General features: G+C 41.5%; 1 protein-coding gene across 2 annotated transcripts in view; it reads left to right on the plus strand.

The window, feature by feature from the left end:
* The first annotated feature begins 425 nt into the window (after nucleotides 1-425).
* Nucleotides 426-17,603, plus strand: part of hmcn1 (hemicentin 1) — an 81,677-nt gene continuing 64,499 nt past the window's right edge. For both annotated transcript variants that reach the window (XM_005733124.1, XM_013910866.1), the window contains exon 1: nucleotides 426-1,026. In XM_005733124.1, the coding sequence (XP_005733181.1) occupies nucleotides 732-1,026 (295 nt within the window). In that variant the 5' untranslated portion in view covers nucleotides 426-731. The remainder of the gene's footprint in view (nucleotides 1,027-17,603) is intronic.

Here is a 17,603-nt window from a genome sequence, read left to right on the forward strand (position 1 = left end):
CGCCCACGGTACATTGGATGGTTTAGGGGACTAATTGGACTGCTAAGGGGATTATTACTTTTTTTTTTTTAAATAAAATGGGCCTTTTATTAAAAACCTTTAACACAACTGGGTTAACACAAAATTTGTGTAAAAGCCAAGTTGCAGTCGCTAGATGGCAGTAGTGCTCAAAATCCCCAATACTGCAGACCTTCATTTATTTCAGCTCGTTTCACTTTAGGTGAGCGTCCCAGGCATGTCCAGTTCATGCCCCAGCGTCAAAGCTTACACCGGTATTTAAAAAGAATCTGTCAAAAATGAATTATAACGACAGCTTTTAAGAAATAATCGTACTGTGGTACTTTTGTGTCGTTGCTGAAGTAAAGGAACTCACCCAAAACATCTTGTCCAATCATAGCGCTGCTATTGTGCATGGGTCTGCGCCTTGGAGACTTTCTGGCCAGCTGAGAGGTGGTCTTTGTATGACAGAGCTGAACAGGGGCTCTGACTCTGCAGATCTGAGGGAACAGGGGCTGCCACAGCTGCTGGGAACAGAAGTTAAGCTTGAGCGTTGAGAGGAAACAACAGACTGCAGGAGAACCAAAAAGTAGGCGCTCGAAAGCTGCACCGGGAGATTCCCGTGTTTCTTTCGCTGATGCTGGGAATTTGATCAACTCTTATAAATTTTCAAAACTTTTTGGTGAGAGCCAGATGTCTCTGCCTCTATCTCGAGACTCACTCTGAGTTTCCCAATGGCGAAAACAAAATATCGTGAAACAATGACAGAGAAGACTCCTGGATCACTGATGTGGCTTCCGCTCGTCCTCTCAGTGGCGCTGGCCGCAGGGCAAGACGCAAACACGGGGGCCGTAAAGGAGGACATCCCGGAGGGCGCATCCACCCTGGCGTTCGTCTTTGATGTGACCGGCTCCATGTACGACGACTTGGTCCAAGTGATAGAGGGCGCATCCAAGATTTTGGAGACATCCCTGAGCAGACCGAAGAGACCTTTGTATAACTTTGCCCTGGTGCCCTTTCACGACCCAGGTAATGTAATAAGAGACGAAGAGATGGTTTGATTAGGTCAATTCTGCTTCTTTTTTCTTGTTTTTCTTCTCTTTAAATGTGATGATTTGGTGCTTACTCTTCGCAGTCTAAACAAAAGCAGACAGAGGTGTGACAAATGTGATAGTTTGCTCACAGGCCGCCCTCTGACTGCCTCAACCTCCTCACACCTCCACGGGAGGCACTTCTGGGGCATTTCATCTCGCACAGATGTTCAGCCTGGCGGTCACTGTATCATTAGCATTCCGCCAGGGTTACTGTGTGGCTTTAGGTTTGCAGTGCAGCTTGATGATTATCATCACTCGTGGGTGCTCTCTCATTCTGAAAAGTAATACCTAGGCTGTATTTTATTGGGCAGTCAAACAGTATCCCTGGCTAGTATTAGTCTTCAGAGGTGCATGGGGGGAAAAGTATTCAAATATTCAACACACACATCTGACAAGAACGGAGTCCTTGTGAAGAGTAATGTGAGACTGAGGACATCAGTCTTATTGGTCTTATTGAACAACAGCAGATTAAAGTCATCATTTAGGCTTTGAATATTTGGGTGGTAATGTTGACTCACCTAATTGGAGATTATGTATCGGAATTTCAGGAGTGGGACCACGCCTCCAAACACGCTCTTTCCGATTGTCATCTATATAGGTTCCCTCAGTTCTGCAAGCTGTTCATTCTCGTTTACCTGCCCCACCCTCCCTCCTTGTTCTCAATTCTTTAACTTCTTCACTTCTATTTAGTGCATGGGGATCTGCTAGACTGTCACCAGTCCCCAAACCGCAGATCAATTCATGTCCAAGCATCACCTTTACCTACTAGAACGCTGTCAAAACTAAAATGAGGACGTGGGCCCAGCGAGTGGAAGCCCCTTTCGTGATTATTTCATTCAAAACAAGGAGGCTCAATGGTTACTTTTCACCAGCATTTAAGTGTACCACAATTCAATTCAACTTTATTTATACAGCGTCAAATCACAGCAACAGTCGCCTCAAGGCGCTTTATATTGTAAGGTAGACCTACAATAATACACACAGAGAAAAACCCAACAATCACATGACCCCCTGTGAGCAGCATTTTGGCGACAGTGGGAAGGAAAAACTCCCTTTTAACAGGAAGAAACCTCCGGCAGAACCAGGCTCAGGGAGGGGCGGGGCCATCTGCTGTGATTGGTTGGGGTGAGAGAAGGAAGACAGGATGAAGACATGCTGTTGCATGTATTTAATGTTTAGTTTCCATACGTAGCATTCTGCAAAATGTGCTTCGTGAATATTACTTCACAAAGTGCATGAAACACAATGCTTTCGTATTTTAATGTCGTATGTAGAGTACCTACATTTTTTCTAAATGCACTCGGAGCAACAAACATTCCAGGATCTGAAGGATGGAAAGAAAAGATGAATAGACGGAGGTGATCTGTGAGGTGAAGACACAGATTCCTATTCCAGATGTTTTTTTCTCTTTTCAGTTTCAGCATGTCACAAATTCTCATGAAGCACATTTCTTCAATCATTGTTTCAGTCTGCTCTGTGCCTAGAATAATAATTATATTCAAGGAGGAAAAAATGCACAATATACACAAATCTTACAAATGATGAATTCATTAGTGCGTGCCTCTGTGGGGAAAGTAAATCTTAGGTGATTAGCGATGCTCTTGGACAGAGAGACAGTAGTGAAAGAATGCTGCGGTTTTAACCTGTTTGTGTAACTGAAGGGCTTAATTTAGAGGAAATGTTGACTTCATTGAGAAGTGATTATAAGATTATCCTTTGGTAGTGAAACACAACAGCTCGATTGAGCGCTCCAGCGTTGACTCCTCTCTGTGTTTGTGACGTTTGTCTGCTTCTTAAAGTGTTTACGAGGATGTCAGGATGTGTGCTCCGACACCCCCGGGGGAATAGAGGAATGATTACTGCAGCACACTGCAAGCAGGGGTAGCTGAGCATTTTGCCAAATGTTCTGACCCCGTCTCTCTCCCACTTTTTGTCCTTTTCCAACAAAATCCCGGCTCCTCGGAGAGAGTCGGTTTTGTTTTATTAAGGGTTTGCTTCATTGTGCTGCGGATCCATTTTCTCTGCTTTGCATCCAACGTGGTGCGATAACGCAGTCCCTCCTGTTTGACTTGGCTGCTTTTAAATCAGAGCTTCCCTTTTTATTTACACTGCAATCCGACACTGTAAACAAGAGAGTGTGTTTGCAATCTTTGTGTCTGTGCGTGCTTGCCTGAACGTGTGTGAAGCTAAAGAGTCAGGAGGATGCCTGGATATTGGGGTCAGGCCTGTGTGGGAAGATCAGTCAGGAAGCCTCCCCCCTTTCCTCCATCCTGCAGGCAGAGAAAGAAAGAAAGGCACAGGATCCTTCACAAGTCATTTTACCACAGTGCAAGGGCTGTGTGTTTACCGCTGAAGTCTGCCTGTGTTCTTAACAATACAATATGTCATTACTCTTGAAATGGGCATTCGCTTAATGAGAGAAGTGGCTGTACAGAAGAGTCCTGGACAGCTACAAACACGAACATCTCGCTTCTCTGGCTGCAGTCTGACGATCAATATGTCAATTAGGACTTCAGGCTCATGCAGAGAAGCCAAAGGTGCGTTGCAAACAGACTCGCTGCACTTCTGGAACATTTATTTGAGAGTTTACAGACAATTAAACTCATTTCACGACGCTTCCGTTCTTCCCGAGCTACGAAACGTGGCCTCTAGCCCAAGACTAATGCCAGTTTGTGCAATTAAAGAAACAAACACTGCATGACAATGACAGGAAATAAAATGGTAGACACTTATCTGTCTGCATGGCCCTGTTGGCATCCTTACATACACACACATCCATGTAGCTACCTCGCTGTGAGAGGATGTGTTTGTGAGTGTCTGACGCTTGCTCGTGTTAATGTTTAACCGTCCAAGGTTAAGACGGATCCAAACCCAGCACCTGGTTCCTAACGTGTCCAGGAAAGTCAGAGAGCCTTTTAAACCTTGACACTATGTTGTAGTGCACACTCCAGCTTAATGGAGGGTGTCTAAGGCGTTTGGGGGTAGCACCGTCTTCCACTTTAGAGGACTTAAAATAAACTTGCAAAAATGTACACAACAGCATAATCGGGTTTAATATTTGTTTGCAAACCCTTTGCGGTCAGTGACGTCTATGATCTGCGGTAATGCTCTACCAGTCCTATCTTGCATTGTTGCTGGTTTTGATGGTGTCGACACACTTCCAGTAGGACTGAGGATATAGTGAAAATGACTACACTTTCATCGAGTGTGGATGAAACACCGGTATCCTTAAAACTGATAGTTAACACCTAAACCTAACGCTTTTTCTATTTTAAAGATAGATGAGCTAGAGTAGGGTTGCCATTGTGACTTAGGGTTCTTTGATCTACTCTGAAAATATATGATAAAGACTTGAAAAGATCTACGTTAGGCAGAGAGTATCATTAATCACCGTAATGTCTTTTGTCTCCCTACAATGAATGTGTTTGTGAAAGCTAAAGTCCAAACAGAGAAAGGATGAAAGATGGACAGATTTTACTGACTCATGCCTGCGTGACATCAGCGTGAAGGTTTTGAAAATGGAACAAACCACCGACGTGTTTCTTGGAGTTTTGCTTGTTTTATTCTGCACGTTCTTTGTGTTTCAGCTGCGAGATCTCGGGGTTGGTTCCAGTAAGTTGTTGGCCTTCCTTGCTAAAAATTTCCATCCAAGTTATCTAAGTTAGAAGGAGATCAACCAAAGGAGTGCAGAGTGATGGGAGGAGATGATGGAACAGCTTCTGCCTTCTCTGCAAGATCAAAGGCCGTTATCACAGAGCCCTCCATGCTGGCGTTCGCGTCCTTTTCTACCCCTCGTCCCTTTGTTTCCTTCCTTCCAGAGTAGCTTTTTTTTGGTCTGAACTGCCCCGCCCGTGTGAGATTACGCGCAGCCGGCGTTTAGCTGGACAGAGTCAGTAATGATGCTATTAGGCAGGAATGCCAAAAGAGAGAGGTGGAGGTTCGGGAGAAAATAGAGGAGGAGAGAAAAGTGTGGCAGACTGAAACTGTGTCTGTGAGTTTTATGTTTTAATGGATGCGGAGTATTAAAATAGGTATTAACTTTTAGGGCTGCACCTCATGACGTGGCCCAAGGTGCTCGTAGTTCAGTGGGTTCAACTCACGACACACGAGTGGAAGGTTTCCAGTTGTCACTGAGCGACTTCTTTCATCTTGGACGCTCATCCCCGAAGACTGCTACAGAAAACCGCGTCACACTTTATCCTTTATGTTTAAAACTTCGACAGCTTTACAGATCCTAAGGTTCAAGGATCTTCTTGCCTTTTAAAAAACAGTCACATCTAGATGACCTTAGGATCCACTGGCCCACATAACCCCATGCGTAGTAAGTGGCCCATTCGTGAAGTATTTGTCAAACATTTTTCTCTCTCTGCTGTGTGAACTTGTTTTCTAATCTCCACTGGAGGCTCATCAACCCGAGGTTCAATGTCCTTATGACCTTCTAGACTCTTTGACATCACTGTCTGGGCTCCTGCCAGTATCCCTTTGACCTTTTGTAGCTCTGCTCTTGTTTGTGTTTTTTGATAAGTGTCTGGCTGTCAAGACATGAACCTGAAACAAAAAGCAGTGGTGAAACAATTTCATATAAAAGATTTTCCACACACGTCATCATCTGGGAAGGAGCGGTGCTGGACAGTGAAAAATGTGTGAGCTTGCACTTCTGTATAATTACATTGTTAAGTAAGTTGACGGGTTAGCTTGTGACTATCATGACCAGACGTAAAATATTGTGTAAAAGTCTTGAGCCATCCCTTTTCTTTTTCTTTTTCCAGTAAAATCAGAAATAGGCGTTTTACTGAAATGCTCAAACATACATAGAATTACAGCATATAAGGCAAAAACAGAGTTTGCACAAGTCTAGAAAGCTTGAAAGTTAATATTTGGTATGATCACGTTTATTCTTAGAGACAGTCTGAACACTCTTAGGAAAGCTTTCTTGTCATTTCTTCAAGCAGTCTTTAGGAAACGTGCTCCAGGCTTTTTGAAGGACAAAGCTTTGGCTGTTGGCTGCCTTTTGTTCTGCCCTGTGTCCTGATGAGCCCACACTGTTTCAGTAATGTTTCGATCTGGGCTCTGGGAAGGACGGATCAGGGGCCGATCGTGTTCCACTGCTTTTCTATCCAGGTATGTTTTTGATGCTGGTTTTGGGATCATTGTCATGCTGAAATATGAAGGTGCTGTCACTCAGATGCTATCCAGATGGTATTGGATTAAAAGTCTCACTGCAACCCTTTGACTAAATCCCCAACAGCATGAATGAAGCAGTGCCAAACATGACAGAGCCTCCACCGTGCCTCCATGGCTGAAGACTCTCACTGCTGTGCCTCTTTCGATGTTTCTTTAGTATTGATTTTCAGTCCAGTTCTTGTTCTTGCCTTGTTCTTGGCACATCTCCGCCTTTTTTCCCTTCATTAAGAGCGGCTTCTTAAAAGCTAACCTCCTTACTGAAACCATTTCTGATGATGCCTTGGTGGACTGTACATGGAGGAGCTCGAGGCCCAGATGCATCTCTCAGGACCCAGCAACACACCCAAACACGTCAAGTTTTCAGCTAACAGCTTTTGAGAATCACTATGTTGATGTAAAATACTGTGATCGTTAATATTTTTGTAGATTCAACTAAAGAAATGGGAAACAAATTTGTGTCTTTTGTGCAAGGCTGCTGGTTCATCCCCTGAGTTAAGTGTCTTGTGTATGTTTGAATAATTCATAGGTCAGTGGTAACAAACACAAAAAATATTCCTCTGAGAACAGCCAGGTGCAAGGAATGAAAATGATGTAATTTTACATGGTCTGTCACTTCACTTCAATTTTATTTTATTTATACAGCGCCAAATCACACAACAGTCACCTCAAGGCGCTTTATATTGTAAGGTAGACTCTACAATAGTAGATACAGAGAAAACCCAACAATCATCCCCTATGAACAAGCACTTTGGCGACAGTGGGAAGGAAAAACTCCCTTTTAACAGGAAGAAACCTCCGACAGAACCAGGCTCAGGGAGGGGCGGGGCCATCTGATGTGATTGGTTGGGATGAGAGAAGGAAGACAGGATGAAGACATGCAGTGGAAGAGAGACGGAGATTAATAACAAGTTATCTATACTTGTGTCCAAGTTGTTGCGGTGCCTAAACGTTTCCTGATTGTGAAATATCTAAGAGGGAAGACTTGATTTGTTCACCTGTGGCAGTGGGCCCAAAGACACCTGAATTTAAAAATTTAAATGTGTGGCCAGTACTTTTGTCCATATAGTGTAGCTGACACTTTACCAGCTAAAAAGATTAGCAACTGGCTAGCTGTTAATGTCTTTTTCTGTGTTTGTAGTGTACATAATGGAGGTACACAGAGTGCTTATCAAAGCTGAGGCTGAGATTAGGGAAAGTGACCCCCCCCCCCTTGCTATTAAAAACTGCAGTGCTGAAATGAACTCCATAGTTGACTGATGATTCTCTGTGAGCTCACCTTTTCTGCTATTTCTCTCCTGCGAGTTAGAAATACGTTTTAAGTTTTAAGGATTCAGAGCTATGTAATCACGTATTAAGCTAAATTATACCACTCGTGTCCCAAACATGTACTCCTGTGCATGTTTGAGAGAACTGTTCAACTGCAGACAATATGGTAGCCTTGATCATTTTGGAAGACGCGCATTGCTCTTGTAATATCTCACTTGGTCCACACTGAAATGTTACAGATGTTGCACCTAAATGTACTAACACTCAGTAGTACCGTGTACAATTTACACACTAAAGAATAATAAATCACCGCCTTGGAAGTCACAGCCAACATGAGATCATGCCATTGCAAACCATGGGAATGTTCAACTTTGGCGTCAGGTCTACATGAGAGTAAATCTAACGTGTTCCAAATGAGTCCTCCAGACTCTAAGTGTATGATGCAAAACAATGAAATCAGATGAATTTGTTAGCTAAAACAATCCTTAGAAAAGTAATTTCCTCAATAATGTAGTCTAGACATCAACTGATTATGCTGTTTTAGAGACAGCCTCAATGAAAGGGCAACAGTAAAAGTGCAGAGGCTGGGCTTATTATTATGAGCAATAAAGCAGTAAAAATGCAGAATGGCAAATACTCAACATACAACATCATACATGTGTGCCTGCAGCTGGTATAGCTGGCACCAAGCAGCTGGAAACTACCCATTTGGACTGTGTAGTGGGGCGTTTGAAAGTGTGGTTTGAACCAAAAAACTAATGTAGTCAGAACACGGCAGCTAAAATGAAAGAAGCCTTTAAAAGCCCCCAACCAAGAAAAGACAGCCAGCGGCAGCTGTTATCAAAATCACCTGATATCCTCAAGGACTCGGCTCTCCTAAATGAAGTTAGATGACTTGCTGCTCAGACCCAGAACACATGGTAAGAGTTAGGGACAGGTCAGATAAATATGTCTGACCCAGAACAGGAAAACAGTAACCTTAGACGTGCAGCAAAACCCTCAGTTTGTGGAACAAAATGGTCAAATTCCTCTGAGATTTTCTTATAAACCACGTTTTGTGCAGCGTTTCATATCAAATTTAATGTTGCATCCCTCTGATGCAGACAGTATACATACAGTTGGGGTATAGTGAGGTCTACTTATTTAATACAGGTAATCAGGTTATCAGAATAAGTAAATGTAAAGTAAATAAACTCTCCAGACCTTCTGAAGGTCTTTGAGTTTTTTCACAAATTTTCATTTCAGTCCTTGGGCTTGGCCACTTTGTGTGTTTGTTAAGTTACTTAACGCTGAACTCTGAATCACCCAAGCATGAAAACGCTGCCGAACTCATGAAACGAATCTGTCGTCACCAGACAACTTAGCAATTTTAAATTGTGTCTTCAGGCACTTTGTTACTAGCAGCCTGGTGCACAATCACATCATTTGTTCCAATTTCTTAGTTGAATCTTTCACACACAAAACATCACAGAACAGTCTCGACAGGCGTGAAATCGTCTGCACCAGGAAGTTGAACAAAACCACCTACAATGGATGAACAGTATCGAAACTCATGTCCTTAGGAAATAGGAAAGAAATCCAGCAAAGACCTGGCACAGGACACAAGAGATAAATCTGGCCGCTCAGTTGATCCATCTACTGTTCACTGAAGCCTCATCAGAAATGGTCTCATTGGATTTGGCTGTCAAGAAGCCTCCCCAGAGCCCAGACCTGAACGTTACACGGCAGTGGATGGAACAACATCCAAAGATGATGTCCTTCGAGAATCCTGGAGAACTATTCCTGAAAACAGCCCAAAGAAACAACGAGACAGCTTGCCTAAGAGATGTGGTTCGCAAATAACAATGGTTGCACCAAATGCTGACTTTCAAATTCTGCTTTTGCCTTATTTGCTGTATCGTGTGTTTCCATGAATCACTGCACCTACTGCATTTCCCATTTTCTCAGCAAGAGATGAAGAAATGAGGGCTGGCTCAAGACTTTTGCACAGTACTGTGCAAAACACTTCCAGTCTCCAAATGTTCTGTATCTACAGGATGTGTAATTAGGAACAGTAACTCACCACAGCCACTTTATAAAGTGATAATATGTCAGTATTATGTTTATAGCTTGTTAACTTACCTCAGAGTGGCCAAAAATATGGTCTTCCTGTTTTATTTAAATGTTGTCTACCTTGCCAGATTTAAATCTCCTTAAATTGAGTCTTTACATGCTTGTAAAAGGTTGCTGATGGCATAATAGTGGGACCATGAAGCTGTACCTGAGCAAGTTTAGTCAGCGTCAGTATATGAGCATGGACAGAAACATGAGAGCTGAGTTTTGTGGTTTATTTTGCATCAGTGAAGCCTGATCACTCTGTAATTGTTCTTTTCCAGAGAACTATGGTGTGTACGGTGGTGCTAAAGCGTTTCATAATAAGCTCCACGGCTGACGTCTCATTCACTACAAGAAGAAAAGCCAGAAGATTTTAACTGTGTGGATTTTTGCTACGTATGTATCTCACCATCAGCATTTAGGCAGTCTGTGCTGGGGGGAAGTCATATATCACAAAGACCGCCTTAGCCATAACTAGCTGTGTTTGTAGACCTCTCCCTTTATAAAGTATGCATCTATGTTGTGTTATTACCTCACAATTAAGGATTTAGGGTGAAGCCTGAGCTTAATCTGATGGTTTGGTACACGGTATCCTACGTCAAGCTGATGAGAAGCACATGTCGAGCTCACGGCCAGTTTTACATTTTCAGCAACACAGCTGGACAAACCTTTGTGCCATGGCACACCGTTTGGAAATCACCGCTGCAAACATCTGAGTGTGCATCTGTGTGTGGTCGACAGCGCTGATCTGCTGCATCTGAGGTTTCTCTGTCTGCTTCAGCTCAATTAGAATTTCCCCCGTTAAACAAAAGAGCCATAGTGAACCGAAAACGCCGCCGGTCTCTTATGAGCAGACGTAATTACAGTCTGTCATAAAATACTTATTCATGAGCTTTGCAGTTCTGTGGTTTTAATATTGAAGTTGTTGCCATTTATTCTTAAGCCTTCTACTTTTTGTTTGTTTTTTTAAAGAAAATGAATGCAATTACTGCAATTAAGAAGCTGCATTTAGCAAAGAGAGAGTAAATTTTTAAAATCAGGCCAACCAGCTGCGAGTGCTTTGACTTTTCTATAATGGAGACCAAGAAACATCACAAGCAGCAATGTGTTTGTGGCCTATGCCAGTTTTCACCCTTTCTTAAAAGGCATTTGCAGCCTTAACTGTCACAGTGAGACACGTGAAGAAAGCCGTTCAGTTAAGGCTGGAAAACATTACGAAACAAAAGGCAAAGGCGAAACTAAACAATAACCTAAACTGGGTGAACTAAGATTAAAACATGAACTGCCATGGATACATAGAAAAACCTGGAAATATGACATGAACACAGCAGACGACCAGACGAGGAACGAATGAAAACACAGAATGAATGCACACAGGAGGTGACCAAGGGAAGTGGAAACATATGGGGACACAGCTGATTCGAATGAGCATAATGATGTCACAGGGAAAAGTAAAATTGAACACATTGAAGATAGAAACCAAGAAACCAACAGGAAGTATGGAGAGACGTAGACATGACAACACAGGCTTGACAATATGGAACACACAGACATAAAACACATGACAGACTAGACAAGAAACAAGACACAAAACCGAAGAGACAGATGATAGTAATGCTAAACTAAAACTCAGCTACGCCCTAAATAAGAAAAACTTATAGGAACTTATATGCCTGTGAAGGTTCTCAGTCATCCAGGTCATCGTAGTCAAAGGAGCTTGCAGAAAGAAAAGCGTCTGGACTTCTTTAAGTTGCTTGAAGACGTTTCACCTCTCATCCGAGAAGCTTCTTCAGTTCTAAGGTCAAATGGTGGAGAGTCCCAGATTTAAACCTAGTGGGAGTTTCCCCCCACAGAGAGATAAGCAACTTAAAGAAGTCCAGACACTTTTCTTTGCAAGCTCCTTTGAATAGGAATTTATAATTAAACCTCACATAAGAAACTCAAAAATACAGAATAAGCTCAAAGTGCTGGGTCACAGATCAAGTCCCCGACACTAAACAGAGGCAGACTTGCTGCTCTGGCTCATCAAGTCTGCACCTTTGTCTTCTTTATCCTTCTCACGAACGCTGCTTCTTTCTAATGTGCTGTCAGAGCAACGTGGTGGTTTTGTAAGATCCTGCTATGACCATAAAAAAGCATCCACGGGAGTCATGACCACAAGTTTTTTTAATATCTTCAGTTTTTCATAGGTGAAGCTGATAGAAGGAACATTCATCAGAGCCTGATCCAGAGACTTTTATGTCCGTTACTATTGATCTGATGAAGTCACGGACACTTTGTAAGTGAAAACATACAGAGCACCAACCATTTGATCATAAATCAGACCAGAACTCTGTCAGTATGAAGTCATGTGTAAAGAAAGGCTTTAGAGGACTGTATGCAGTGTAAAGTAATAAACACAGTCCATTTTTCATTTATCTAAAAATCTATCCTTCAATTATAGACCAATGTGACCTCCTCTTGCAACCTAAGCCATGTGTTTTTCTTCTGTCCAAGTTTGCATTAATCTTGGAGGGATTTCTTTTCCGTACTTTCAGAGGTTTTTGGAATTCAGATCCAAGAAGATCCTCTAATTGGCATATTTGGAGTTCCAATGATCCCTCTTAATATATCTCCCCAGCAAACTGATGTCTTGGTTTTCTGTTCCCTTCTTCTTAGACTGTATTTTACTTCTTTAGAAATCTCTTCCGCCTCCATCTGCACCACTATGGGTTAATACTGTCTGGACATTTTTGAGGGTGGAGAAGATCTCACTCACAGTGGACACCCTTTGTGGGATATCTGAAATCTTCCCTTCTCAGTATTTAGAACAATGCATTTTACCCACCCTGTGACTAAATGGAAAAGATTTGTGATTTCCTCTTATTTAATGTAGACATAGGATTTAAGCACCCCCTTTCCCTGTTTTATTTTTATTTAATTTTTTTCTAATTTACTTAGTTTTTCCTTAACTTTCTGTTCTTGTGTAGGTATGATGTTTTCATATTTTACTTTGTTTTTTGTTTAAAAAGAAAAGTTTAAATGTTTGAAAAGATCTAATGTCATATAAGATGATACAATGTATATAAGTTTGTATAATCTCTCTTTAAAAAAAAGATGTGATCACATTACTGATGATGAATTAATCGAGTGCATTTGAATAGCAGCTAATGAACGACTGCTACTTACCTTTTTAATTCTTGTGGAGTACTTTTCCTCAAGCCTGTTCTTTCTGCAGAGTTATTCACATGTATACGATTTGTGTGAAGTGTGAATGTTTTAAAGCCAAACCAGATTCTGAAAACAAAAGAATAAAATTGCAGTCAATCTAAAACACCCCTAAATTGCAGATTTGTGCTTCCACAAAGCATTTAGTCAGATAGTCAGAGGATAGAGAGACGGCAACATTATTTACTGAGTTTAAAAAGTCTGTTATGGTAACATCTGGTTTCAAAAAGCGCTGTGGCATACGTGGCTCGAAATGTCTTTTATATTGCACAGTGAAAAACAAAATTAAATTCCGAAATAGTTTAGAAAGGTAAATGCGCTCCAGATGGAGCTTGCTGTTGTTTATGCTTTGCAGACCGTTGTTGAACACAGCTGACAAACTGTAGGGGTCAAAGGTCAGTGTTGAAGACAGGGTCAGGGCGGGCTCTGAGAACATCAGCTTTAAGGAAAGATCCGGATGCTTGCAACTCATCTGAGTACTTCTTAAAAAACAACACATTCCCATAAATGACAGTGATAAATTTACATAGACGCTCATGCACACGGGACACGTTTAATTACTGTGAGCCGTACCCTCGGGTCTCATCCTCCTCTGTGCTGTGTCTCCAGCACATGTCGTCCTGTCAGATGGATAACTGACTCTGGATCAGGCTTCTCGTGGGTCTGTGCATCTGGGAGGGATTACACAGTGAGCATCAGTTGTGGCCCTGTTTTTATTTGTGCGTAGCATCGTCTGATCATTCAGTTCCATTAACCTGTTAGCAGTCGGACGTACCGCCCACGGTACATTGGATGGTTTAGGGGACTAATTGGACTGCTAAGGGGTTAATAGATATCTGTGGTTTCGGGGCCCATTGTCCCCAGTCACATTCAATTACAAAGACTAAGATCACCAGGAGAGGCAGGGCCACAACTGCCTGGTGCTTCTTCTCTCTTAGTTTACGTCACAAGTTTGATGTTTGGTGCTTTGAAATCCAGCGTGTTGACAGCTCTGTTGCTTCAGGGTAACGTTCAGTCATTAGATGTAAATTGTGGATGGTATGCAGAATAACAAGATATAGATTAAGAGATTAGAAAAGAAACAGAAAGACAGAAAGAAGAACTCTGGGGCAACAATGAGCAGTCTTCTGCTCAGTATCTTCACTTAATGCATCGTCTTTGGATGTAGAGTGTGTGAAATGGTCTGCAGAAAAACACTGGATTGTGCCAGGTTAAGGTTTGCCCTCTGCAAACATCGCGGATGCATGATGGAAATAAAATTGAGCACAGTGAGGCGTCAGAAGGAGACTTCTAGGGAATCACTCAAAGATAGCGGGAGCTGCTTAGAATTGAACTTGACCCTAAAAAACCTGACCAGCCAAATTTACCAGAAGAGGTTTTTCCTTTTTATTGATAGAGTCGTGTCTCTTTTAATTCAGACGCCATATTTTATTTAGTTCTTTTCTATTCTTTTCTTCTTCTACCAAGTAGAAGTGTTAGCACTTGTGCTTGAAGTGTGGTTATTGCTCTGCAGCAGTGAGGGAAAGAGTCGCGTGACTGTCAACACCAGAAGTAATGAAATGTTATTTGGAATAAATGGACATTATTATCCTGTCAGACTAACTAACCACTTCCTCTCCACAATACTTTCCCCCCATTTAAAACAGACACACATGAAGTTAGTAAAATGTAGGAATTAATCTTTCTCAAGATTACAATTTCCTGTTTGGTAAAGTCTTTCGGGCTGATATCACGCCTGGTGTCGCAGTAATGCTCGCCAATTTAAACAACAAAGAAGGAAAACAATTTTGTGCTTCTGTTTTTTTCTTCTTTTTTGGATGTTAGTCTTCTTTTTTATTTGTTTTGTCCTGTTTGCATGTGTGCACTAGTGATGCCTATTAGAAGTGATCGGTGCACATTGGGGTTGTTGCAGAAAACATTGCTGGAACATTATATGCACCGTGTACAATGTAAATGATTTGTTACCTCGAGAATCTACAAACCTGTTTGCTGTTATGTGTATAGTATATAGTATGATTTCTGGACACTTTCCTCACCGACACACTGTAATTGCCTCGTGCTGTGCATTTCCCCATGGGGCTGATTAGGTGAATTAAACTCCAAACCTGACAATGAAGATGACAGCCACTCTTATTCTGGCAGACTTTGCTTTGAGTCAGCAGAATGGCAGATATTTGTGTTTATTTACAGCCTCTGCTGCTGTTAAGTGCTATAACAGCTACATGTTGTGTAACCTGTTGGATTTTTGTTGGATCGGAAAGCCACAGAGAGTCTCCTGCATGACCATTTTTTAAGAAAATAACATACAGTACTGTGCGAAAGTCTGTAGCCAACCCTCATTTCTCTTTATCCTGCTAGAAAAATGGGAAATAGTTGGGATTCACGTGGAAATAAAGTATACAAGGCAAAAATAATTTAGCCTAACAGGTTTTAAAGTCAGGTGGTGTGACCACCTTTATTCTTCAACACAGTCTGAGCTCTCTTAGTCAGCTAAGTAGTCTTCATGCTTGTTGAAGGACATCCTAACCTCTTCTTTGTATGTTGTACTCTTCTCTGTCAAGATGATCCCACACTGCCGCAGTATTGTTGACCTCCAGGCTCTGGGGAGGTCATGACTGATAGGGTTCCACTGCATGTTTTTCTATTCATGTGTGCTTTCACTGCACTGGAAGTGTGTTTGGGATCATTGTTATGCTGAAAAACAAAGCTGTTACCAGTCAGATGCTTTCCAGATGACATCACAACTTGACTGTACTTTTCTGCATTTATAATTCAGCCGGTTTTGACAAAATCCCCGACATCAGCCAATGCTTTTGGGGATGCTCACTGACAGCAACTGAACCAAACATTTCCAATTTGGATTCATTGCTCCATAAGATCTCTTGCCACTGATTTTCAGTCAACTTCTTGTATAATTTGGCAAACCTCACTTTCTTTCCCCCCCATTTTCCTTCCTTAAGAATGGCTTCTTGACAGCTACCCTTCCATTCAGGCCAATCCCGATGCTGCTTGAGGAAACAGTAGATGGATCCAGACGCATCTCTCAGGCTGTGCGTCAGGTCTTTGCTGGATTACTTGCTGATAAAGATATGACAGTTTTTTTAGATAATAGCTTTTTGGGAATCACTGTGTTGGTACTATTTTATGCCTGCAATTAAGTCGTTTAGCAAACAAAAACATTTCTGTGAAAATAATTGAAAAAGCAGCCAATGTCCAAAGAAAAACCTGGAAAACTGATGCTCACGACAACTTTAAAAATAAAGAGAAATCTGGCTCCTTGGAAAGAAAATATAAATAAATGAAGGACGGCTCAAGACTTCTGTACAGTACTTTGCATGTACTGCACACTGTGGCTCGCTAATTCATTTTGAAACAATAGGCTCAGTGCTAATGAGTTGTTAATATAAATCTTGAAATCTCGAAAGTTCTGTTCACCGAGTAAACATAACCTTCGATGGCATTCCTGAACAGAAGATACACTTTATGTTGTGTCTTTTATTGTTAGGAAACTGCATTTCTAAGGGCTTGGTTGTTAAGCTTTTATTAGCAGTACGATTGTGAGCTAACATCCACTTCTTTGACCTCAGGAGTGGAAAAGAAATGAAAACCAATGTGGACTATAAAAGTGTATAAAGCTGCATAAAGTCTCCTCACTGTGGCAAACAGAGAACTTTAAACCTTTGAACCAAACAATTATATGACATCATGGTCATAACTCATTAGCAATTAGCTCTAAATTATACAGTTCTGACAATTTTCAGTCATAACGCAGCTTTCCTCAGAATTTCCCATGCGCTGGCTTTGAAATTCCTTGTTGCTGCTGGTGTACAGCGAGATAAGCTCACTGCACAGTAAATGCTTCTGTGATTCCTTGCAAATTACTTCAAGCCTGAATGTCAGAGGAGGTAAAAGTGAGTTTGCCTTTGGACAGTTGCCCATCCCATTAAGACTTCTGTAAGTGTTCGAGCTTGCATGTGGTTTGCAGATGGATGCTTTTTAAAGCAGGCAATACAGGTCAGTGCTTCAGAACACTCATGAAGGCTGGAGTGTCTCGTTTTAGTTATTTATCTCTAGTTCCCTTTTGTCAACAGTGAGCAGAACTACCACATTAACGCCACCAAAAAACACCTTTTTGTTTAGTTTTTGGCGGCCATTTTTTCTCTTTTGTTGCCTTTTTGTCAGACTTTCTTTCACTTTGAGCTCATTCCGTTAGCTGCATCCATAGCCTATATGGGTTCATCACTGAGAAGCTATTTCCTCTGTGGAAACCAAAGGTTATGTTTCCCTTGCACATGTAGCTATAGAATTGGGATTACTGTGATTCCTTTTGCTGTCCAATTTTATTTAAAATTCATAAAATGCTAAATAAGTAGGAAGTTTCACATATGAAACTATTTCTATGACCCCCCCCAAGAAAAATGTCCTTTTGAAATAATGGCACTAATAATATGTCTTTTCTTAACTCTTCTTAAGAATGCCCCGGGTCAAAGCACTTGACCCCTAACAAGTGTACCTTTGCATCAAAGAAGGTATTTGGCTATTTGGTATTGGAAAAGCACACAGATTCTCTTTCAGGCTTCCAAATGTACACAAACACACATTTAAAGAGAAAAGTAATGACAAACAGGAGTGGCAGCATCATCCTGACATGTAAAATTCAGAGCTAATTAAACTAGAAGAGCTTGAAGAGTTGAATCTTTTATGTCTCATGTTGCTTAGATGTCACGAGTATTATGGTTTTCCACTCTACAGCCACGGCAA

Source organism: Pundamilia nyererei, unplaced genomic scaffold (genome assembly GCF_000239375.1).
Source record: "Pundamilia nyererei isolate P.nyererei 1_Seehausen unplaced genomic scaffold, PunNye1.0 scaffold00050, whole genome shotgun sequence".
Classification (NCBI taxonomy): domain Eukaryota; kingdom Metazoa; phylum Chordata; class Actinopteri; order Cichliformes; family Cichlidae; genus Pundamilia; species Pundamilia nyererei.